The 25605-nt window shown below is 50.6% G+C and overlaps 2 protein-coding genes across 3 annotated transcripts in view; one reads left to right on the top strand and one right to left on the bottom strand.

Annotated features, from left to right (window-relative positions):
• NEK6 (NIMA related kinase 6) overlaps positions 1-6788 on the top strand; it is an 81460-nt gene extending 74672 nt beyond the window's left edge. For both annotated transcript variants that reach the window (XM_082695594.1, XM_082695595.1), the window contains exons 9-10: positions 1995-2108; positions 5167-6788. In XM_082695594.1, the coding sequence (XP_082551720.1) occupies positions 1995-2108; positions 5167-5277 (225 nt within the window). In that variant the 3' untranslated portion in view covers positions 5278-6788. The remainder of the gene's footprint in view (positions 1-1994; positions 2109-5166) is intronic.
• A 1013-nt stretch (positions 6789-7801) lies between these two features.
• The window catches only part of PSMB7 (proteasome 20S subunit beta 7), a 64404-nt gene continuing 46600 nt past the window's right edge, over positions 7802-25605 (bottom strand). The window contains exons 7-8 of the mRNA XM_082695598.1: positions 10959-11110; positions 7802-8086 (exon numbers count right to left, since the gene is read on the bottom strand). Of these exons, the coding sequence (XP_082551724.1) occupies positions 7975-8086; positions 10959-11110 (264 nt within the window). The 3' untranslated portion in view covers positions 7802-7974. The remainder of the gene's footprint in view (positions 8087-10958; positions 11111-25605) is intronic.

A 25605-nucleotide genomic window follows, 5' to 3' on the forward strand; every position in this document is an offset into this window, starting at 1 on the left:
AAACCAGGGCCTGTGTTAGGGCACCAGCGTTTTTAAATGTTCTTTCTACTCTGAACAGAAACACTTTCCAGGAAAATCCATCTTAATCATGCAGCCCCGACTCGGAGGGCACCCAGCTCACCCCGAGTGACCGCCCTCGAGCCTCAGCTGCTCTCTACCGTGGCAACAGATGTCCTTTTGAAACTGTCCAATTAGCCCTTCGCACCGAGGCTCTCATTTCAGCTGCTGGAACCGCATCACCCGAGCCGGTGCCATTCTGCACACTCGGCAGTAGGCCGGGCTCCCCGTCAGGCTGGCGGGGCCCGCAGTGGGCAGGGCCGCCACATGCCCTTCCCGGCCCAGGGGTCCCTCGCTGCAGCTTACCTGCAAGGGGGTGTTCCACAGCCCTCCTCCAGGGCCTCGGAGCCCCTGGTCATGGGCGGAGAGGTGAGGCTGGCCCCGAACGCCCCCGAAATCACTCGGCATGGCCCTGGCACCTGGACCCACAGGTGCGGACCCCTGGGCCTGGGTCAGAGGCAACCACAAAGTCCCCAGGCCGCACTGGGCTGCCTCCTCAGAGGCCTTTTGTAAACCTAAGAACATCGCCTGGGCTCGGAAGCCCCCTGGGCCCTCCTGAAGGAGGCCAGACCTGCCCGTGGGGGTGAGCAGAGGATGGGGTCAGACTGGGACCCTAAAGCTCGGTGGGCACCTGCACACCCAACACCCACGGCCTTCTCCCCGCCCTGCGCTAGGGCTCGCTGGCCGGCCCTCGGGGCCTGAGGCCAAGTGAGGATCCCTCAGGGGGCGGGGGAGCCCCTGGCCGAGGAGTCTGCACAGAGTGGCCTTGGCAGCCCGGCTCCCCAGCGGACAGGCAGGCACAAAGCCCCGACGGCACTTCATTAGCAGGAGGCGTTGGGCGTCTTCTGGCGGCAGGCAGCAGTGAGCCAGAGTGACGAGAAGCACTTGAATCCCATTACGGGTTCATCAGCGGGGGGGGCGGGGGGGACGGGCACTGTGCCTGGCGCAGCTGCCCTGAGCTCCCGCGAACCCCGAGTAGTGCCGTGAGGGACAAGGTGGGGAATCCGGACACCCTCCTGAAAGGGGAAGACTGGTAGCTCCCCGACTGGGGGAGACCCCGCTGGGCCACCGTCACAGTCCTCTCGCTTCCCAGTGCTCCAGGGTGGAGCCGGTGTCCCCGGCCTCATCAGGCTGGGGACACCCGTGCCGGCCAAGCCTGCCCGGAGCCCTGCAGGTAGAGCCTTTCCCATTTTGTGGACTAAGAAACAGGAGGCCAGACACCCAGCAAGAGTGAGAGCTGGGACTCAGGCAGGCTGCGGCCGGCTGCCGGAGCCAGGCGCTTGCTGCCCCTCTACCCCGGAGCTTCTGCGAGGCATGGAGTCCCGGACCCCCGCATCCGGGGCCGCCGGCTTCTACAGAGAGCACCAGCCACTGCCCCGAACTCCAGGCCCTCAGGCTAGTGAAAACACCAGAATGAAAACCAAAAATGAAAGGCCTCACCTCCCCCCGCCCCCAAAATGTTAGTCCTTGGGTAATTTCCTCAGTGCGTTACTTAGACATCCTCCCATGGGTGTCTTCAGAATGGAACAATGCACCAGAGCGAGCCTGCTGGGCGCAGGCACGAATCCCAGTGAGCAGGGCCTGTTTCCCCATCTGCCGTGTGCACGCGACCAGAATCGGTCCTGGAGAGCTGCGGCGTGAGGCGGGTCGTGTGACAGCACACGGCTGGTCCTCCGTATTCAGCTCCCCCTTCCCTGTTGCCTTTAAAGTTTTACCACTGAAGCCTCGTGCCACTGAATTTGCTTGCATGATAAGGTTCAGTTCAGTTGAAACTGCTGCTGTGTTGCATCCCAGCTCCCTCAGGGTTTTTAAGAGATCCTTCTGGACAGTCCCCATCAGGACCAGAGGAGGACATCACCCCAATCTGGAGGGGTCCCTTTTGCCCCTGGACCTCAAGGCTGCAAACTCACTTTTCTTATCCCCCCTTTCCCCCGCAGATGGCAGCTCTCCAGAGCCCCTTCTATGGAGATAAAATGAACCTCTTCTCCCTCTGCCAGAAGATCGAGCAGTGTGACTACCCGCCTCTCCCTGGAGAACATTACTCGGAGAAGGTGAGTTTGCCGCCACCAGGCCTGGGAAGCTTTACGGCTAGCAGTGGCTTGAGAAGAGAGCCATTTCCAAAATGCCATGGCTGTGGGTGGGAACTTGGGTTCTCTTTACTGGGTGAAAAGGGAAGATTTCTGGGAAAGTGACGCAGGGGCGGGGGGGTATGGGGGAAAAGTAGATTAATTTTACTAAAGAGGTTTCACGGATACCAGTGTGGGCCCCCACAGCAGTACGTGGCCCAGAAACCAGCAGGAGCTGGCCGGGGAGGCCCCGTTGGCACACTTCTGCCCATTTGGCTCCCAAGCCGGTGCTTGAGTACGAGGCTGGCCGCTGCAGGTCCCAGAGGCAGGCTCTGTGCCGTGTGGGACAACAGGAACCAGACGCGGAGGCAGGAGGTGGCAGGACCCCAGGTGCCCCATCCTCCACGCTGGCTGCCACTCCGTTCCCATGACAGGAAACCACGGCAAACAGCCTGGTCTCCTTGGGCTCTTATTTGCAGCGTTTTACTCTGGGTGCGAGGGCTCTGGACACAGACAGTTCTGGGACCGTGCCAGGTCCCAGCTGCGTGTGCGTATCTCCTCCCTCAGTGCCATCTTCTGGAAAGCAGGGCTACTGTTTCACCCCTGTAAATAGGATGTGCAGATGAAACAACAGGTTTACAACACAGCGTGGCTAAGGGTGTGGCCCCTCTTCCCTGTGTCTGGGCGAGTCGTTGAACTCTTCAGAGCCTCGGTCTCCTCGTCTGTAACAGGGGATAATCCTAGAGGGGTTACACCGGGCTCACACTGACCCCAGTGCCACCCAAAGGAGCCATCAGCTGTAACAAAGGGCCAGGCTCTGGGTAAATGCTGGGCCGACTCTCCATGCTCCTTCTGTCGAGGGCCGCACTAGTGGGTGTGGGGCGGACTCCGGGACCTCCCTGGGCCCACCCTGCGGACCACAGGCTGTTGTGGCAGGACAGCAGCTCACATTTATGACTTACCGTGGGGTCCTTCCCCACCTCCTGTTTTACCGAGGGAACTGAGACACGGATAGATTAACGTAACTTGCCCAAGGTCACGTAACTCACAAGTGGCGAAGGCGGGATTGGAACCCAGAGATCCTGCACGCAGCCACTGTGCAGTCCTGTTTCTTGATGCCACGCTTCTTCGGGAGCCAGTGGTCCCGCTGGGCTAAGGTGCCACCCGTGCAGCTTGCTGCCGTCCCAATCCTGGAGGTTCCGAAGGCTCTGGAAGGAGCAGCCCTCCTGCACCAGGGGCTTGGGCTGCAGGGACCAGGTGTCCCAGCGGGCCCTCAGGCTGTGTCCAGGCAGGCCAACCAAAAGGGTCATCAGCGACCCCTCTTGGCAGCCTCCACACTTAACACCACGCTCACTGGCATCTCAGACTCCCGGAGGACGAGGGTCAGGGTCGGGAGGACGCACTCCTGGAGAGTCGTCTGGTGCCCTTTCTGTTGTGGCTCTAGCCTCAGCGGCTTGACCGAGTTCTTCTGCGTCTCCCTGAAGGAAGTACTTCAGTCCTGGACTGAGAGTTGGCAGGACAGGTCCAGTTTCCTAACCAAGTTCATAGTTGCATTTGGTTTTTCTTTTCTCACCTTTTAAAATTTGAAAATCTGTGTTATTTAGAAGCAGCTTAGACTTGGACCTTGGAGCACATCAGAACTTCTCTGTGGCCCTTTCCCACCTATAAATGGGAACCATAATCTCTGCCTTGTAGACAGAAGTTGAAATGAAATAAAACCGCATAAAGTCCTCTGCCCCCTTCTCCCAAGTCAGTCACTCCAACTCTGTGGCCTCGCACATCCCAGAGCATCCGGCTTTCACCAGCTCCGTTCAGCATTTCTAGGCCGGGTGTTAGGAAGTGAGAGGGGCTTCTCTGCACTGGAGTTGCTCAGCTCACCTCACTTTTGAAGTTCACGTGTCACCTCTTCGGGGTATAAGACACGTTATTGTTGTTTCTCGGGCTTTCAAACAGGCTCTCACTGCCAACTGCGTAGTCTCCTCGCTGCGTAATTGGGAGTCACGATGACTTTACCTTCCTCCGTTTTCCTTGGGTACATGAACTTGTCAGGGGCCACTACTGCGGCCTTCCCCTGAATATTGTGAGATTCCGCAAGATTCCTAAATGGACTGTCTGGTCACACGCAACCTCCCACTCCAGGAGTGCTCAGGCCGCCCACGGGCGCAGCCGCAGCTTTCGGGCCAGGGGTTTCCCAGTGTTCATGAAGCAGCAGAACCCCAAAAAGACAGCACATGGGTTGCAGAGAAGCTCACAGTGCCCGACCCTGGGAAAGCTCGTTTGCAGCCTGAAACACCTCGGGTGTGAAACATGGGAGCGCGTCCAGTAGCCCCAGGGCTCCCGCCTGACCCCTCCAGCCTCCGCAGACTCCCTGAGCACAGCCACCAAGTCCACAGGAGTCCTCTTATTCAGGACCAGCCCAGCCCTCTCTCTGCTGCAGCCCCCCAACCCCGCAGGGCCAGCCGGGCCCCTCTAGCACCAGGTATTTAAATGAAAAAATTGCAGTGAGCCCAGTGATGCAAGTTAAGATGTAGGCTTTTTAAGGTCATTATTTTAATTACCATTAAAATAATTGGCACTCTGGCTATCAGAAGAACCGGGGCGATCAGAGGCTCAAGGCGCCCCTCCCCCACCCCGAGGCAGGCACAGCCTTCAGTGTCTGTATAATTAAAAGCTCCGTCTTTCATGAGCACAATAAAGAGGCCAGGGGGTGGGCAGACTGCAGCCCTGCTGCATGTTAATGCATTTATTATGATCAATAAGCCCTTGCCTTGAGTTCTGTCCTCTGATTTGGGTGTCGGCATGACTGACAGCAGACACACACACACACACACACACACACAGAGCAGTGTGGGCAGTTGGAAGTTCACAGTTGTTTGGACAGAGCCACTCACAGGGTCTCCAAGTGTGGCCTTGGGGCCAGACAGGTCTAGCACTGGCGCTGGCTCCCCTCGGTGGCCGTGGTGGGCCACCCATGTGCCAGGCGTCCCCTCCGGTAGGAGGGCAGAGCCTCCCGAGGGATAACATGTTATCCTCTCCCTTGCAGTTACGGGAACTGGTCAGCATGTGTATCTACCCGGACCCCAACCAGAGACCCGACATCGGCTACGTGCACCAGGTGGCCAAGCAGATGCACGTGTGGACCTCCAGCACCTGAACGCGGCCGCAGCGCGCCGGCTCAGAGCCGCTCCACTCTGCCTCACCTGAGTCTCCTCTCCGAAGTGGCCGCCTGGTAGCCTAGATCAACTAAGACCAGAGGGTTCACCGGGTTCCCCAGAGCGGGCCGGGCTTCACAGCAGATGCTGAGTGCAGAGCAGCTGGGGCAGGGGCACTGGTCACAGGGTCACTGGTGGTCACATTCGAAAGTCCTTTCTTTAAACTGTGGACAATCTCAGCTGGCTTGTTACCAAGGGTGGGTGGTTCGGCGAGCCCCCGGAGCAGCCCCCGCATCTGGATTGTAATGTGAATGTCTAGGATGATTCCTTCAGTGACCCGTCAAGGTCAAGGTTTGTAAGACCGGGAGAATTGCAGACTGTGTGATTTGTAGTGAGCCTTTCAAAATGGTTAGTAGCAAGTTCAGTTTAGCTCTTAGAATCTTTTCAAAAAAAAATCAAGCTGTGTGCTTGCTCTGTTGTAAAAGGATAAAATGGAAATAATTTTTTAAAGTAGAGTGGAGATTTTCCAAATATTTTTTATCTACATTTATAACTTGATCAATGACGATGAGGAGAGCCCAGCATCTGGCACAGAGTCTCAGAAGGCACCTGGTCTCTCGAGAGCCACGACTGTGTTCTGTGCGGCCTGGCCCAGCCCTCCTCTCCTGATCACCGGCTCTGCCCCGGGCACCTCGGGCACTCCCGCCATCGCCTGCTGGAAGGCCGGCAGTTCATTTAACAGTGTTAAGGGTCTGTTCTCCTCTGTGGGAAGCTCGGGATACAAAAAATAGAAATATAAACCATGCCCTCAGGCTGTTCTCTGTACAAGTTCTGGTTCTGCAACTGCCTACCATGACCCTGGGCACCTCTCTTAGCCTCTCTGAGCCTTAGTTTCCTCATCTGTAAAATGGGACTAATAGTGTCTACCTTCAGCCTTGCTGTCAGAATTGGAAATAAAATAGGCAAGTTACCTAGCATTTTGTAGATGATCCCAAAAATGGTAGCCACTCACCTGCCCCTTCGCAAAACTGAAGTCCATGGACCATGTAAGTCAAGAATTAACGTACAACTAACTGTATGATGCGTAGGAAACCAGAACTATGTTCATTTATTTCTTGTTCCCAAATAGGATTAACTGTGAAGACTAATTTATAAATGTGAACTTAGGGAAAACTCAAGCTCTGAAGGAAATAGTTTGAATTTTGCTTTCTACTCAAGTTAATCCTCATATGGTCTAAGTTGTCACCCATCGACCTGGTGACAGTTCAGCCTCCAGATAGAGACGTGCCCGCCCACTCAGCGTCCTGGTCAGGTGCTCTCACTGCAGCCGACTTGCTGACCAGGGGCCCAGGCCTCCCTGGGGGTAAAGGACTTGGGCTGGGCCACGGCTCTGTTCCCACGTGTGAACTCTGTTCTACTGTAACCCTGCCGGGTTTGGGACATTTTCTTCAGATGCAACCTTTGCTTTGTACTTGTTTTCCATGTTTGAAATAAAATGGGGTAAGTGGGGTCACTTCTGCGAGTGAGTACGATTCACGGGTAACTTAAAAACAGCCTCATGTTACAGCACAATTTCCCCAGATGCCTTTCAAAACAATTTCTCAGGCCCCAGACATTCTGAGTAATCTTGGAATATTTTTAAGCTCCCCAGATAATTTTGATCATCATCAGCCAAGACACTGTTCTAAATAATTCCACTGTTCCCCCTACCCTACTCCCTGCAGTTTTAACAAAGGAGGCTGCCCCCAAAATGGGCTCGCTCTGGAAGACCCTGGTGCTGGGACTCTCCCGTGTACCCCAGCCACGCTCTCTCTGGGGGAGAGTCAAGGCCCGATCTCCTGCCTAGCACTTGCCACTAGAAGTTTTTGATTCCACACAGAGTTTTTTGCACATATTCTGCTTATGGCTCTCAGAGCCTCTACTGTGTCACCCGTGGCAGAATCAGACGCGGATGACTTGCTTTCTGTACACCATGCTCCATTCAACACCATGAGAGCAACTTTGCCCACCAGGACCCTCTGGAGGCATGAAATTTCAACCATTCACCAGGCCCGAGGGCCTGTGAGATGATGGTACCCTAATTATTACAAACAGCAAGCCGCAGAGCATTCCGCTGACTTCTGTGAAAGTGGCCGACGAGCAGTGGACCCAGTTTTATGCAGCTAATGGCGAAGCCAACTGTCCACCTACCTGTTTTTCTTGGTACTTAGAACTGATGTCTCTACTTTTTTCCTACTTGGCTGCTAATTTAAAAGGCTGTGCTGCCCTCACTCTAAATAAAGCAAAACAAAACAAGAAAACCTGGGACCACCCCGAACAAAGAGAAGTTTGCACAAGGATGGGCAGAAAGGTTCCTGTGACTTCCACGACAGAGGAGGCCTCACCTGCTTTTGGGAGGAGGGTCCTGTTGCTCTTAGACCTGTGTGAACGCAGATGGGCACTGGGGGAGGCAAGCCTATCCTGAAAGGGGGGGGGGCAGGTTGATGAGCTTTAGTGACTAAAAAACCACGCAACCTCCAGACCTCAGCCATTCCATCCGGTTTTCATTTTTATTGGGTCTCATTCAGCAGACACTGCGCCAAATGAAGGTCTTACGGGGGAGCCTCCACTGCCCCTCCCTCTCCCCCCCACAGAGCACAGATCAGCCCATCAGGGTGATTCCTGTGCTGCTCAAAGCCCAGGTTCTCCCTGGACACCGTTCAGGAAGTGTCCATTGTTTGAACTGTCTCTTCCAGCACCTCGATTTCCAGGCTGGTGACTTTTTCAGTGAGGACCGCAGTCGTCCCTTTCTCACACCTGTACCGGCCGAACCTGGCGGGAGAGAATCAAAAGCAGAGTCAGGATCCCCTCAAGGAGCCCGACAGAGGCCTGGAGAGAGGGACAAGTACTCAGGCCAAGCCGCAGCAGGACTGGACTCCGAGCCTGGCCTCCTGCTTCCCAGCTCTGGAACCGCAGGCGGAGGGGTCCTCCACTGCCCCAAGGCTCACTCTCCCCGGTGCTCAAGGGCTACAAAATAGGGATGCCAGTAGATGTGTGCCCCAAAAGCGCTCAGAGAGAGCACCTGGCACTTAGTGGGCCCTCACATTTCCCTCTCCACCTCACTGTCCCCAAAAGATGCTGGAAAGCACCTGGCCATTTGCCTTTGAGCTTCAACTCCCCCGAAGCACCCTTCAGTATCAGCAGGAAGCGGGCCCTTTTGTTAGGCTGTCATCACCCTTCTCTTGTGTAGAAACAAGGATGACCTAATTGTTACCTTAAACACTAAAAACATGTGGAAGCGAGAACAGTATAAAAATGACCCGCAGGCAGACTCTGGACTTGTCCCTCTAGACCACATTCCTGAGCCTCGAGAAGGGTTAGCTGTTCCCTGTGGCAGCGCGGTGGGTCACCACCACATCATGCCCCACGCCTTCTCTCGGGGTGACTCGACAGCGGTTTCTCCGAGCACAGTCAGTCTGTAAGAGCCACATCTGAGCTGCTAATTCTCACATTGGGGCCAGGAATTACAGTATCGTCAAACAGCAGTACAAATCCAACTGTTCCTCTGGTCTTTCCCCAGCTGGGACATTATTTCTGTCAATCTGGCGCGGACTAACAGAAGGCTGCTGGCTATGCCGTGACCACGTGCTCCTTGAAAACCATCCCCTCAGATGGGCACTGGTGCTCAAACTGGGAGCAGGAAGCAGGAAGAAGCGGACGTCAGAGCTCTGCAGAAACCCAGGAGCTCGTGCAGCAGGCGGCCAGCCTCATTTCTGCCTGGACCTCGGGCTCCACCACACTCTCTTCCAAGGATCAGACGGCAGCACCTTTTCAGAGATGTGCCTCGCCCCTCCCCTGCTGGCGTGAAGATGCAGCTCCTCCCCCACCCCGCCCCAATGGACCCCCGGCAGCCTGTGGTCTTGGAGCAAGAGCCCCTTGTGGCTCCTGTGTGCCTGACTCCTCTGAACCACCATGTCCATGGGAGGCTCCGACACACGAGAGCCTCCTCACCACCCCGGGGCACGGGTGCCTGGCATCGGCAGGCAGGCAGGCAGGGCCTCCCCAAGCAGGGCTGCAGCGGGCTGGCAGCAAAGCAGCCAAGAGGAAGTTACAGGGCTGGGTCCACAACTGCCCGGCCGAATCTCTGCCCTAACCCCTGACTGCCCACTCTGCGAAAGGAACTCCGCTATCCCAGGCGGCGCCCACCAGTCAGCCACTGGTAGGAAAGAGGGCGGCGGGATTCCGGAGTGCGGCGCTGCCGTGGGGCCCAGGCCCTGAGCAGCAAGTGGCTCTGTCCAGAGGGCAGGGGGTGCACAGCTGCCACGGGGTGAGCCCCTCCGTACCAGCTCAATGAATCTTTACAACTCGCCAAGGGGGTCATTTTGTGTCTGTTCTTGTCGGTTTACTCACACGTTGTGAGTGCCAATGTCCTGAAGAATTAAGATGCGCCACTGCTGAGCACAGGTTTCTTGTCCTACACAGATACTCCTTTCAGAGGCTCAAACGTGGCTTCCAGATTCCTCACCCAGGACGCTGTTCTGTCTGGATGGAGCGGAACCATGTCGCCCTGCCTGAACTCTCAGTTCCTGCAGCATCTTGCATATAATGGGGGACCCAAGCCGTCAGGGAGCTTGGCAGAGCCTGCTCCCCCAGCACAGCCCCAGGCCTGGAAGGTGGTTTCCTTTCCAGCTCAAAGGCCAGGTCCTCCACGGGCCATTCACCTAGCTAGCTCCGTCATTTCCAAGACTAGGAGACTGACGGGCCCCAAGTCACCATGCCGGGCAATGACCTCTTCCCAGCCCGAGCCAGAACTCTTTGCTACTGAGCTACCACAGCCTGCTGCGAGCACACGGAGTTCCCACAATGCTGAGTGCGGTGCTGGTTCTCAATGTTCTGCTCTTTCCTTGGAACTACTCCCGACTTGGAATTCGTGTATACACAGTGAGAGTTAAGGCGACGTGCCTGCTACGCTCTGGCCTTGCTACGGGGCTGCCGGGAAGTGGTCAAATCTGTGAAGCCCACAGTGCTCAGGAACCCCATCTTGAGCTGTCAGGACCGCGGAAGAGGTCAGGAACCAGAGGATGGCCAAACAGCTGGACAACAATGCGAGACTGCAGATGAGACCAGTCACGAGGGCTAGAAACCTTCCAGTTCTAGTCAGCAAACCGGCTGGAACCCTGTCCCCCACTCTGAGCCTGGGCTGAGCCGCTGAGATACAGGCCTGCTGTTCTGTCCCCGGGGGGACCGGCTTGGCTCCCTGGGGAGCAGGAGGCACTGAGGAGCTCCCCAGGCTAACTTGCAAGACTCCTAACCCATGGTTTATAACTGCTTACGACTCCTCTGCCACTCTGAGAAAAGCTGGGGGCTGGTTTCCCTGAAAAGTGCTTCTCGTAGAATTTCCTACAGGAACTCAGGGGATCCCTTTAAGAAACTAGAGAAAGAACAGCAGGTGATTCGAACCTCTCCAGGCAAACCCCCAGGCTAGGACTCTCTACTGGGCCCTGCTCTCCCTCTCCCACCAACATTTTACAAGTTAAACCACCCTTCTATACCTGCCAGCTACCCAAATCATAAAGCAAATAAGGACTCAAAGGTCTGTGTGGCAGGCTGGCTCGGGGACACTGGAGTTACTAATCAAGAAAACCCTAAGTGCCATGGAGAGACCACAAGTAGTCGCAGGAGTCGGGGGACACGGGCCACTTACCTGGTCCCCTTCTTGTTGGGCACTGAGTACGGGCGCAGGAAGTCCAGCTTGCTCTTGCTGATAACGCAGAGATCAATGTTACTTCCAGACCCCAAGTCGTTGAAGATGCCCGCTGCAATGGCCTCGCTCACCAGCTTCTTGGCGTCCTCCTCCTGAGCAAGAGAATGGCAACGATCACGGATGGCCACAGTCGCTGTAAGAGCTGCTCCGACATCCACAAAGTGCCCTCAAGAGCAGTGTGCAGAATCCCTGGTGAGGTGGACATTTTCAGTGCCCGTTTTATAGATGAAGGAAAGGTCTCCGAGTACCAGAATGACCTGCCGAAGGTTCCTTGGCTAGTAAGTACAGAAATCAGGTCTTTTGAACCCTTTACACATGCACCTCTTCAAAATGCCACTTCACATCAGATAATCACTGCATGACTGAGGACTCTGGGCTGACAGAGCCATTTATCATCTAAAACAGGGACCAGTAAACTTTTCTTGTAAAGGGCCAGGTACTAAATATTTTGGGCTTTGTAGATATACTGTCTCTGTCATTACTACTCAACTCAGCCACAGTAGCACAAGACAGCCGTAAGACAATGTATAAACAAACGTGTGTGGTTGTGTGCCAAAAAAGCCTCGGAGAGCCAGAGCTGGCCCACGGGTTGTAGTCTGCTAACCCCTGATCAAAAATGTTCCATAACAGTTGGAACCAGCTTTCAGGTAACCTAATGAAGAAGTCACTATCAAGGGGGAAAACTAAAACCAAAACATTATAGTTCTAGCAAAATGGTGGCAAAGCCAAGGGTGGGGCCTCTTGTCCAAGAGAATTTATTGCTTTCTTTCACTTAAAGTGATTCCTTTCTTTGAATCATTCTCTCTTCTACTTCTTTTAGGAGCAAGTCTAAGTCACCAACAGTTACTTGTAAAAAGGCAGATTAACTCATTTCGGATTCAAGAAGGCCTCTCAGATCTCGGGTCCTAGGCTAGGAGGCAGAGCTGCAGAGACGGATGAGGCCGCAAGGTCCCTGCCCTGTGGGGGTTTAGCGTGCAGGGGGCGGGTATCAGCCACAAGTAGCTACAGTGCTGTGTGCTAAGGGCTAATGGATAACTGAGACAGAGCTGTGGAAACACCAGCTGCCTCAGCAAGGCTCCAGGGAGGGCTCTGCAAGACAAGCCATGCACCAGGAATGCACAAAGCAGGCCAGTAACACTGAAGGCTGGTAGTGGAAGCCGCGAGGTGGGGACCTGGGGAACACGCAGTACAAGCTCTGTAGGCAAAAAGGAAAAAGATGAACCATTCTCCCAAGGAAGAGACTCTAACTTGTGCTGCCCCTTCCCCATTCGCCAGCCCTGTAGAGCCCACAAGCATGCAACCTGAACCAAAGAGTTCATCGAAGTGCCGCTCTTTGAGAAACAGGCCTGTCTGCCTCAAAGTCCAGCCTGCATCATCAAAGGGCAGATTTGCTGACTTCCTGTTGTGAGATCTGAGCCTCTCAGGGTTCCTACTCCTCTGCCTGCCCTAAGCCAGGAAGTGGGATTCCAGTGACATGAGCGCCCTCTACAGACTCGGAGAAGGATCGAGAAGGCTCTGCTGGAAGTGGGATCCTCAGCAACCCAGCAGTAGGAGCTCGGGGTTATTCTGATCTTTATCCTACCAGGTTTTTTCACTTCCTGAGTGGCCCCTAATATTGGGCCAGCGGAGCCCATTATTCTCTTGTGCATATACAGCCCCGTGAGAATTCATTCAAACAGGATCCTCCAATCAGGGATTCTCTCCTAGGGCTCCCAAGAGGCCAAAAGCCCATGAAGGTGATACCAAAGAAACCATCTTAGAGATGGCGGCTACCATACAGACAGCAAAACCCAACCGTAATTCAACAAACACTGCCTCGTTCCAAACTGTTTCTCTTAAAAGATTCTGGATTTGCGCATGTGTAGGGACACCTTCCTTATTCCCCCGCTCCTCACCTATCCTCTCTCCTCTTCCCTTCTCTTCTCTGTTCCATGATTTTCTCTGCTTTGATATCACTGCTTTTCTCATCTCTGCCATCAGTGCTTTGAGCCAGCCGACTGTACCCAGTGGATGTCACCAACCCTGCCGGCTGCACTCGGGACTGCAGATTTAAATTTCCCAAGTCATTCTATGTTTGGGGATGGGGGAATACTCCGAGGACACAGAGATAGACACATGACATCAGGCATGCGCATCTAATGTCTGTCAGTGAAGCTGGGCACACAGATACCAGAATGCGAACAGTGCACAGATCACAGGTGACTCGTCCTCTATTTTGCAAATATTCCACAATGTGAATAGAAGAACTTATAAAAATTAAAAATGTGCAAAAAGCATTATGTATAGCTTGATTTATTCATAAAATTATTATGTGCTGTTATTTAAGTATAAAAGGCTTTTAAAAATTGGGAAAATACACATTTAAATTCCTTTCCTCTCCACCGATTCCTTAAGGAAAAAAAATCTCACAAGTCTCTGGTCTTTTTTCCAGTCCTACCCTCATCTAATATGCACAGGACTAAATATAATGAAATGGAATGAACCTTAATGACCACCTACCACAATATGCCAAGTACCGAGTTAGGCATATTGATGATCATAATTTTTACCTCTGTCCCCAACCATCTTCTTAAGATAATACTGTCAGAAAACTACAGCTGAGAGAGTGTATGACTTGCCCAAGGTCACCAAGCTAGTGAACAGTTAAAACAGGTCCATGGGGCTCCATAGCCAGAATGCCACAGCACCCTACCAGCTCACAAGCAACCTGTCTCAGCTGGGGGCTCCTTAGTGAGTTGGGGACAGTGGACAGCAGTTGCCTGACTGAGGGTATGTCACTCCTCAATCACATAGGATCTTCAGAACCCGGGCAAAGTGGATGGTGGTTGTCAAGTAGTCTTTGGGCCAACAGGCAGTTGCTCCAACTGTCATTTCCGTAACAGAGGTGGGGAGCACTGCGTTTTCCCAAACTGCCCACAAACACCACTTAAACATTTCTACAATGCAGTACAGCAGAGATCAATATTAGAAACCCATGTCTTGGGGCACTAGGGTGGTTCAGTCTGTTAAGCATCCAACTCGATTTCTGCTCAGGTCATGATATTAAGCCCTGCCTCGGGTACTCAGCAGGGAGTCTACCTAAGATGCTCTCTCCCTTTCCTTCTGCTCCACACCCACTAGCGCATGCGCACTCTCTCAAATAAACAAACCTTTAAAAAAAAAAAAAAAAAAACCCGTGTCTTATTTCACACCCCTAGCAAAAACCCTCAAAAGGCAAACAGGGTGAAAATTTACCAAGGCTCTACTGTCTACCCATTACTTACACAGTTAGTGTCTTTAACAAATATTTAGAGATACCCACTATGTTCCAGGAAACACTTTGTATGTCACTGTCTTTTACCACCGTATTTCCAGACGCAGAATTCTAGACACATATGCAAATATGCTACTGGGCATATTCATACTGTTTTCTTTATAGTGGAGTTTCACAATTAAACAACTCTTGTCTTTAACACGTTCTACCAAATATTTGAGAAAACCATCAAGAAGAACCACCAACTGAAAGCAAGAGGTGGGGAAAACACCACATTTTTATCTGTCTCTGGCCCACAATAAATGCAGGAAGCACCGTTCCTTCCTTTAGGATTCCTTCTTCCCAGGGAAATCGCACTTCCTTTTCTGGAAGCTGCAGGGTAACCTGAGTTCTGAGCAGCATCTGCCCAGGGACAGCTGCTACCGAGGGGCTCTGACGAGGGCCCTGCAGAGCCTGTGGCCCCAGCTGAGCAGACCCCGGTGCCATGCTGTTGCCCACTGCCAGGCCGGCCGCCTCCCCCTACCCCCCTCACCAGCTGTTCACAGATTTACGCTGTGAGTCACAAGGGAACTTGGATTCGGTGTGCACACAGACCAGCAGGACTCATCTTGGCTACCAGAAAAAATGGCCCTCTGGCCCAATGGCTGCTTCCTCTTACTTTGAGACACTCAGCCAAAATATCACTACCTGGTGATTAAAAGTTAATCCGGCAGATGCGGAGGCAGACTGGGTCTGAATCCCATTTGCTACTTACTGCTGTGCAACCTTGGGCAAGTCACTTCACCTCTCCGAATTCACTGTCCTCCCTTATAGTAAGTATAGGGACAATACATTAGGATTTACCAAAGGACTAATGCAAGAATTAGAAATAAGGTATAGAAAGCACCTATTATAGTGTCTGACACATAGCTGTTGCATAATAAAACATAACTTACTTAAGCAAGCAAGCCAGAGGGCTCCTGGAAGCCCGGAGACCAAATTTACCTCGAGCAGTGACTGCCCGAACCAAACCCCAGACCAGGAGAGGAAGGTCCAAACAAACCTGCTGACAGATCTGCACACAGTTCTGTGAAGAAGTTCCTCTAACAATTAATCCAAGCAAAAGGCACACTCCCTAAAAGTTCAGAGAAAATAAAAGGAGCACTTCCTGCTTTATGGCTACAAAGACCAAACTAACTGGGAATATCAGTCCCCCGGGCCGCCCCTGCTTCTTAAATGAGATTACAATAAGAGTGATGTAGTGTAGTACAAGTCAGCTGTGACAAGCAGCACTTTATAGAGCTATCTGTTTGTCTCCATCACCGCATCGCGCAATGTGTCCCCGGACTCCAATGTGCAGCTCCATTTACCGCCACATGACAAATGGGCAGCACTTGTAAAAGGCACAAAGAGGTCCACGTCGGCCATGTAATGGTCACCACAGCTGTACCCGAGTGCTTGAGGGGACAAAACAGACCCCCAAGTTCATTAAACTGACCAGTAATGGATCTTTCAAAAAGTGCCTTAGGAATCGTACAGAAAAGGCTAAAATAAATAACTCAGCATGGAAGGCTAATCTGAAACGGTGTTTGATAAATTATTTATAACACAGGCGATTGTCTGCATTTAATATTGGAGCTACTAGTAGCATCTTTAAAAGATGATTTATGTGTTGTAATGCTATTAAACTTTATATTGGCCCACTGCTAGCTATAAAGTCTGCTGAGATTTAGAGAATGAGTTTTAAACTGTCACTGCAACATCATAGGAGATGGAGACTGTATTAAATCTTTACTTTAAACCTGTTATCTAGAGAGTTGCATTTTGTAGACACTCACAAACTGATAGATTACCTCGGCAGCCACTATGGTGCAGGTCCAAAATAGTACTGCAAAGAAACTTTTCCACATTATTCTTGTCTACAGCTACAATCGAATTTCTCTTCTCACTTAAGTGATTTTTAGATGCGGAATGCCACCAGAGTAAAATGTTGGTGCCCCAGCCAATGGGCACTCTGGACAGTTCAGCATCGAATTAATGCTCTTTAAATAAAGCCTTACGTTCCACCACATTCACTTATGCATTTGGAACAGCATTTTACTTATAGTAGGAGCCGGCGAAACATCAAATATGCGCTGGAAAACCTAACACTATTTTAGATACAGCTTTGGAATGTGAAAGTAAGTGTGTATGGTGAGTCGTTTAAAACAACTGACTTGTACCTAAAATTTTTTAAAGAAATTCAAAAAAATAATAAAATGGGTTATTTGCTGGAAAATATAGCCCATTTCGGTAGCTGAGGGGCTGACATTAAAGGAGCTGAAAACAGAAGAAACAGCCTTTGTCATAAAGGACAGAGCTTCCCTGGCTCTGCTGTCCTCTGGGGCCCTGCAGACGCGGCCCTGTGCCGTGTGTCCCACCATCATGCCGGGAGTTGGGGCCACTGGCTCTCCTCCGTCCGCTCCAGGGAATGAGACATGGGGCAGCATCGCAGCTGGACCCTCTCACAGCTCCCATCAGTTTTCTTAGTCGCTACAAAATCTGCAAGGACCATTTATTTCACAACAGTTTGCTCCTTTACTAAAAACTAAAAATTTTAGGGGCACCTGGGTGGCTCAGTGGGTTAAAGCCTCTGCCTTCGGCTCAGGTCATGATCTCAGGGTCCTGGGACCGAGCCCCGCATCGGGCTCTCTGCTCAGCAGGGAGCCTGCTTCCCCCTCCCTCTCTCTGCCTGCCTCTCTGCCTACTTGTGATCTCTGTCAAATAAATAAAGTTTAAAAAAAACAACTAAACTAAAAATTTTAGCCAATGAGAACAGAAGCAGTCCAAATTCATCTTGGAAAACCTGCATTGTCTTTAGTCACTTTGATGTGAAATAGTAAAAAAACGGTATTGCTCCGATGAGCCGCAGCAGAGCAGACTAGAAGTCTGGGTGTGACGAAGAGTCTGGGCTCTAACACGAGGACCCAAACTATCGCATCTCCCTTCTGTACCCCAGGCAGCAAGCACAGGGCCTGGCGTGGATGTCAACAAATGAAAACATGAACCACCATCTTCAAATGTATTCCCAGTTCTGCCCAACCGGAAGGTGAAATGAGTTACGAGACGGCAGCATACCGAAGGGGGAGTTCTGAAAGTGCGCCAGCTCCAGCTGGGGACCAGAGACCAAGAGCGCTCCAAGACCGGTAAACACCGCGAGGAAGAGGTTTAAACACAGTGTCCCGTAGTGGCCTGTGGACACGCTGAGGTTCTGCTTATGCTACTGATGCGGCCTGAAGGACTCATTCGTGGCTGATGGTTGAATAAAATTTAAAGAGCTCAAAAAAGTGTTTAAAACAGTCCCCCCACAAGCAGACTGCTTCCTGCACTCTGTAACAGACATGATGTATCCCATGTGTGGCGACATATTTTACAGTGGAAAAGGTTAATTTAGTATTTTTTCAGACAGGGCTGTGTGACAAAAGCAAAGGTGTCTGACTTTTGGTTTTGGCCTGAGCTGTGTGGGCAAACACAGCTGCTCGTGAGAACGCCCCGAACTGTTCGGCGTAACCGAGGCACAGCTGGTGCTGCGTGTGCCCAGAGTGGCGAGTGAGGCAGGGACTGTGTCTTTAAGGTCCAGAGGGCACTGCCACTTCCACACACCGCCCCCCCGACAGCTTCTGGCACCTCGGATGTGGGTGATGGGAGTAAGGAAGGGCAAACGTGCTGTGTGCGCAGGAGCAAGCCGAGGGCTTTTCAGCAGGGATGGGAGAGGGCGTTCACATTCAAGGAACTGCCAGCCACACCACTGCCAAGCCGGCCCGTGCCAGATCACAGAAGGATACGAAAGCCTGATCACAACTCAGGGCAGGACAGCAGACCTCTGGGGCTACGGAGCTGCAATGAGCCAGAAACAGCCGCCACAGAAAAAGAAAAGAGCAGCCCAGCTGGGCCACTGACGGACACGGCGCTGAGCTCCAGGAGTCCCAGGCTGCCCGCTGAAGAAGGGGGACCACGCCTCTGTCCAGGGGCTGTTAGGAGGAGTAAGGGGACAGGAATGTCCCTGACACATGGACTTTACAAACAGAATTATGAGCAAATTCTATGGCAGAAGGCAAGAGGCCAGGGTGTGAAGAACAGGGGACACCCAACCAGCTCCGCTGGGTCTGTGCCGACTTAATCCTCCTCACCGCCTGTGAGCCGAGGAAACTGAGGCTCTGGAACGGCTGGATGCTGCACGGAGGGCGCAGGGCTGGGTCTGAGTGGGACTCGGGGATCAGTGCCGGGGTAGGGCCTTGCCTCACTGAAGCCCACCTTCGTACCCGGCCCCAGGAAAAACTGGTGGTGGGCAAGCGGTCCTGCTGGATGCACCGAATGGAAGGAAAAACACCTAAGCTTCCAGAGGGAAGAGGACCAAGAGAGACAGGAACATATTGCTTTCTGCAAGAAGAAGAAATCAGCGTTCGCAGCATATGTGTACACAAATATATATTTCCAAGGCTGCAGTGAATCAAATATAATCAGAGAAAAAAACAAGACTAGGTTTAAAGGAAGAGTAAGAAATATGCTCAACTATCCTCCAAATGGAAACCAAGCCGCCCCGGGTGGTAATAAGATCTTCATAATCTCGCTCTCTCCCCAGCGGTCAGTGATAACTCTGCCAATAAATTCCTGGTGATGAAAACAGAGGGGAAACGAAGTGAATGTGTTCCCTGGGTCACTCAGAGACAAACAAGAGCCACACTCACATCTGGAGGACGGACAGCAGGGCAGGGGACAGGGCACATGTGGGAAGGTTACTGTGGGGACTGGGTTACACTGCACGATCCTGCTTCTACAGCCTCACAAGGATTAGAAAGGCCTAGAAGGAGATCCATGAAAGTACAGAGCACCTTTGTTTGACGAAGTTTAAAGACCCCCTATGAAGCAAGTTTCACATGATATAAAACCCCTGAAAAAAATGTACAGTTCAGCTGAGTTCAGCAAACCTGTCCTAATGCTCTGCTCCTAACGTGCTCCGCAGACACCACTGAACACTGCGCATAAGGTCCGAACAGACAAAGACCTTGCCCCGAAGAGTGTGGAGTCCAGAAGAGAAACAGGAAGAAAAGCTCACTACAGTGTGGTAAGAGGTCTTAAGAATCAGGCCTGAGGCGCCTGGGTGGCTCAGTGGGTTAAAGCCTCTGCCTTCGGCTCAGGTCATGACCTCAGGGTCCTGGGATTGAGCCGCACATCGGGTTCTCTGCTTAGCAAGGAACCTGCTTCCTCCTCTCTCTCTGCCTGCCTTTCCACCTACTTGTGATCTCTGTCTGTCAAATAAATAAATAAATGTTAAAAAAAAAAAAAAAAAGGAACCAGGCCTGATGCCGGAACTATAGAGGGGTACAGAGGTCTCACAGGGCGCAGGTGACAAAGACGAGGCTGAATCCTGACATACAAATAAATGGTTGCCAAGCCACGGGGCAGATGTGATGGAAGAAGGAAAACCGTGGGAAGGAGAAAGGCGTGGCTGAATATCAGAGAACCTAGTGGGCCATACAAGGAACCGGCCCTGCAAGCAAAGCGGTGGTAGGAAGTGGAGAATTTCAAGCTGGCGAATGACGTAGTTAGATTTGTGTTTTATGAACCTGTAACCTGGAGGCAGGAGAGGAAGAAAGGCCAAAGGCAGACAAGAGGAGAGCAAGGGATAGGAATGCTCCCAGTGAGGCGGTGGTGGGCCGGCAGGGGCAGGCAGGAGGACCATCAACAGGGCTGGGAGACCAGTGAAAGTGAGGGTCAGGCGGGAAAGCAGAAGGGGGCGGCGGGTGCCGCCTGGACGTCCAGCACCGGTCCCGGGCACTGACCCAATTCTCAACAAACTCAGCCATCACAGAAAGGCCTTTTATAACTTCCTGGTGCCTGTTCTTCTGGCAGGTTGATAGGAGACAATGATTAACCTAATTATATATTCTAGACACTGGTAAGCTTCTGTGGTAGGCACTCTAATGGGTGTCACCAAAAAGAGACAAGATAAAGGAAGAGCCAGTGGAAGCTGCTGTTTGGTGGGGGTGGGGGTGGGGGTGGGAACACATCCGCCAACTTGTAAATGCCATTTCACTGGTGGCAAGGGCTCGCAGCCTATGCCTGGCTGGCCTCTGGAATATAGTAGAAAGAGTGTAAGGGGCTGATTAACTATGGGGCAGGAGCCAAAAGAATGTAAGGAAGTTCTGTGGGGGGAATTGTGGTCATGAGGGTTTGGCCATTGCAAAGTAAAGTTACGAGAAAGTAGAAATGAACAAACCTAAGTAAAACAGACAAGCAGAGAGCAGATGGGGGGGAGGGGGCGGGGGAGTAAAGATCCTGAGGTGCTACCGAGTCAGACTCTTCTCCATGAGGCCCCTGGCTCATCACCTCATCCTGGGATCCCAGGCACACACACAGCCATCAGATGCCCCCTCAGTTATCGAAGGTTCTTGGGAAGAATGGGGATGCCTCCCAAAGGGGCATAAAGAAACTTCTGGAGCTGATGGATATATTCACAATATGACTGCAGTGGTGGGGCTGGGGGAGGAGGGAGGCAGCAGAGGCAAAGAATGGAAGAGAATGAAGACCCAGGAGAGCCAAGTCCTGTTACTTAGGAATTATGTGACCTCGGTGGGAAAGTCAACATTTTTAAGTCCCAATGTCCTCCCTCACCTGCAGAGGAGGCCTGAACCACGTCGCACCGGGGTGGGCTGTGAGGATAAAATGGAGCACTCTCTGCACCGCAGACACCGCCAGCACCGCGCCGGCGTGCAGGAAATCCATGCGGGGTGCCAACCTGATCCAATCCTCCCCTTTCTCTCACGTTCACAAACACCGTTACCAAAAGGCTAGCTCCTGCAGAACTATCAACACAAGGGGCAACTGATCATAACTCAGTACTGTTTTACCAAACCCCAATTCAAAGCAAATCAATTATGAGAATAGCCCCTGTACTAAAACTGAAATTCACAACGATGCCATAAAACACATGAACACGCTCCATACAGAATTTACTGCTACGCCAATAAGAACCGTACTAAGTGGCACATTTTCACTTATTATGTTTCATTAGAAATTATATCCTACAATAAGGCAGAAAAAAAATAAGGCAGAAAAAGAACTTACATTACCGCGTGCAGGCCCTGTGCCTAGTACATTCTTCCACTTCATCCACTCACTATTCCAAATAACCCTTTAAGGTAGGGATGACATGTATGTCCATTTTACAAATCCAGGAAACAGAGGCTCAGAGAGGGAAAATGACTAACCCAGACAACCGGAAAGTCTGAGATTCTGCAGAGTTCTGTCTGACTCACAAGCCCCTGGGTTTTTTGTTTGTTTGTTTGTTTGTTTGTTTGTCTTTGTTGTTGTTTTTTCACTCAAGACAACAGAACCTCCATACAACTAGTTCCAAAATCACTAACGATGCTTGTAAACTCCTTAGGTGTAACTGACAAATCCAAGCTTGAGTTTGCCTATTTAAAGTAGCTGACCTAGAAAATTCTTCAAAGTTGCAAATACACTGCTTAATAATGCTACTCAATCATTCCATCAATTCGTCATGCTTGTTAACATTTGGTAAAACTAAGAGCGTCCTGATGAATCTCCCTAATACAGAATGTACACTCATCAAACCCCAAACCAACAGCCTATTAATTCACTGTATCAGCCCTACATTTTAAATGTTTCCATTTCCCTACAATCCACGGATAAAACCTCTCAGCAAACAGAATGAGTCAAGTTGTTTCTTGACTACCCTGTATTATCAATAAAAAAAGATTATCATTTAACTGAATTTTCCCATCAGGCCATCTGTTGATTGTAAATCTTAACCAGAACAGACCAAGAACGGCAAGAGCGTTTTCATTTTCTTCTGACATTCTGGGGCAAGAAGTAGTCAGAGAATAAGAGAAGAAACTTGTGTTGAGCCTGAGTGCAATTTACTAACAATCCCCTCAAGTACTGACTTAAGCCCACGTCGCGAATGAGGTTTAGGTTTTATAAACCGGGGTTTCAGGGGTTACATCAGAGACAAAAATCAATCTTCGTACCCAGACCTCTTCAAAGCCCCCACATGCACTTTCCTTCATGCCCTGTTTTCGCTGTCACCCCAATTCAATTTATCAGAGTTAAAAGAAACCAATGTATTTGTCAAGGAATCAAAGTTAATGTTCCCTTGGATCTTTTCAATCTCCTGTTATCATCACAGCTCCAAGTTCAGAAAAACTAGGCTCCGACATGACGACTGGGTGACAACGATTCCAGGTGTGACTGTGCTCTGGGCACTGCTGAAGACAGTTTCCAAAATCTGTACGACTGGGTGGAATTTTAAAATATCAACTTAGCACAACTTCATATCATTTTCTTATTTTTGTTCCTGTACCATTTCAGGGTTAGGGAAGAGTAGTATAAATTACCTCACAGAAACCCACAAGTAACATTATCTGTTAAGGTTAAAACTTTAACTCCCTTCCCGAGGTATGCTGCTGGGGTCTCATTACAGCAGGTAAGCTCACATCCCGCCATGCACACCACACTAAGTACCAGCATCTCCCAATTACACTGCAACGGAAATCTCAAAGGACATTTGCAAAGTCTACACAGCTCCTGCACCCACTGCCGAAACACAACCACCTCTAATGGAACGTGGCAGCTTTCTAAACTAAATATTCACACACAGGGACAGGGATGCTAAGCTCGGCCTCATCCCACACTGAAGAGCGGATGCTAATTAAAAGGCCACACCGACTCAGGAAATGACCACCCAGACAACTCTGGACACCCTCCGGAGTTTCGTTTTCCTATTTCCAAATATGTTCAGCTGTCCAAACTTCCAGGGTTCCACAACTGAAAAAAAAGTTAGAGCAGGCGCTTCCTCCCCAACGCCCCGCCCCAGCCCTGCACCTCTGTGCATGATGGGATGCCCCACGGTCTCTCTTTTTCTGCAGCCTCCCAGGTCCCACCCCTCCTCAAGCAAGGAGTCACATGCACTTCGAGCCATCCCAAAGTCCCCAGATTCCACCAGTCCCCCTCTGTGTTACCTCTGCGCCCCCCACAGATGCACCCTTCTTGTGCTTTTCACACCGCACTTTCAAGTAGGTGCCCGTAGGCCGGTCCAGCCCACTAAGCTGTAAATGGAGAGACCATGGCTCATAACCTCGCAGAGACCTCGGCACCCGGCCAGAGATCAGTACAACTTGGATGAATGGAGCACAAAGCCGCCCTTCACACCTCTGAATGACCCCCGCCTCACAACAGTTTACAAAAGGCTTTCTCAATGGGGATATAAAAGATGTTCTTCTGGTGATGTAGGTACCAAGAAACTTCTGGTCTCTTCGCCCACGGCCCTTCTGCCTTTGCCAATTTCGATGTTTTTGAGAAAGCACCATTCTTTAAAGCCTTTATAACGGCAGAAGGTATCCAGGCTATGTTCATTCTGACCATAATCATTTGGCGATTTTTGGAACAGTTTTTACTTCAGCTAGCAAAATCTAGACTAGGCTGTGATGCAAAGAGGGAAAAAGAAAAAAAAACTTGTCGTAATTGTAGTAATGGCTTTGAAATATCTCATCTAAGCCAACTTCACTCTCACGCCTCTTAAAAATTGCTAATCCCTTCAAATATTGGCAGTTCCATTTATTCAGCTCTTCTGATACATCGTATTTGCCGACTTTTCCCCCCTTGAGTTGATACAGATCTATGAAAACTGTGAAACAAAACTTCTCTGCCTGTGCAAATTACAGGGGCATTATTAAATTACCATATGTTCTAGATCAGAAGGTAAAAATAGTACAGCAGCCCAGGAAAACTTCCCCAAGCCATGCAAGCTGACAGTTATTGAAATACAGATCGAGTGCTCAAGTCCCCCTTTCTCTTGCAGCAGTGGTCCCATTTAACATTTAAATATGTAATGTAAGTTTAGCATTTTTATTTTATGTTCATTTACAGGTATAACATAAACGTACACAGGCACGACCTTTAAGTATTGAGCTCCAAGTGTTATTTTACACTTAATTTTTCCAGAGCTATTTCACTTTAAAAAAAGAAGAAACTTTCCTACGATTCTTAATCACGCTTGACTGTGTATAAGCGAATGTGTAACGTGCGGCTGCTTTGCACACCCACATGCCCACCGCCTCCCCCTTTTCTGATATCACACACCACACAAGTATAATAAACCATGTTAATATTTCATACCACTGTGAAATATGCTGGAGTATCAATTCAACATCTGCTGTCTTTAGGGTCCGGGAGTCCCGCAGAGACACTTCCAATTTGTAATTGAGTTCTATGCTGAATTAATCAGCAGTTTATCTTTTTTACTAAAATAACGTCTTCACCACTAACCCAGATTTACATTAACAATTTATGCCAAATTACCTGCCAAGGCAAAACTTATAAGATTCTAAGCTACCATCCAATAACACTCAGTCCTATATTTCATTTCTTGTATCTCTCTAACCGACACACAAGAAAAGTGGAAACCCATTGTTTAAGAGCCGCCGGCCTCTAACCACAGACGACCTCTTGGATTCCTGACACAGAGACTGACTTCTGACAGTGAAATTCAGGGGGGTTTCCCCTCTTCTCCTGAAAGCCACTGTTCAGTAAGGGGTTATGAGGCAAAATTTTCATAAAATAATAGTTCCAGGATGGAATGAAATCAGTGAATAATAAAAGAGTGCCTTTTCGTTCTTTTCCCAAGGAGCTGAGGCAGTCCAATCTTGGCCTGGCTTGCTTGAGTAACAGAAAAGGACAACGCAGATAAAGGTGACATTTTTAGTGTCTTAAATTATGTCCCTGAGACCCTTAGCCCTTTGACCAATGTGGTAAGAGATGAATAAAGAAGTTCATTTTCTCTGTGATATCATGATGTAGAATAATATATTAACAAAACTTCCTTTTAATTCTACTCATATAGTTGAAAGTCACGAAACACTTATTTCTAGTCAACACCGGAATCTAGCTCTTGCCTCTCTCTAATTAAAGACTTGCAGGTCAGAAAGAAGCTACATTTTGCCTGCTGGATCTTTGCCACAGGTGCAGCAAGCAATATACTTTGTGAAATATTTCTCCTATACGGAGTATCTCCCCCTGCCTTTCTCAGTTATAGGAAATATGTAAAGTGAAAACATTTCAAATGGGAACACCTGCTCCAAAGAAATGCATCACAAATAATTACCTATCTACCACAGAGTAAAATAATGCCTCCTTTTCAATGTACTCGGTCCACAGCTGTAGAAGGAATTTCCACCGTCATACAGAACGGCCTCCTGCAATACCACCTCCAGACCACAGCACCAAGCATAGTGTAATGCCTCGCATTCAGCGGGCACCCATAAGTACCTGCTGACTGATTACATATTGACTTTA

This window comes from Mustela nivalis (assembly GCF_964662115.1).
Source record: "Mustela nivalis genome assembly, chromosome: 13".
NCBI classification, from domain to species: Eukaryota; Metazoa; Chordata; class Mammalia; order Carnivora; family Mustelidae; genus Mustela; species Mustela nivalis.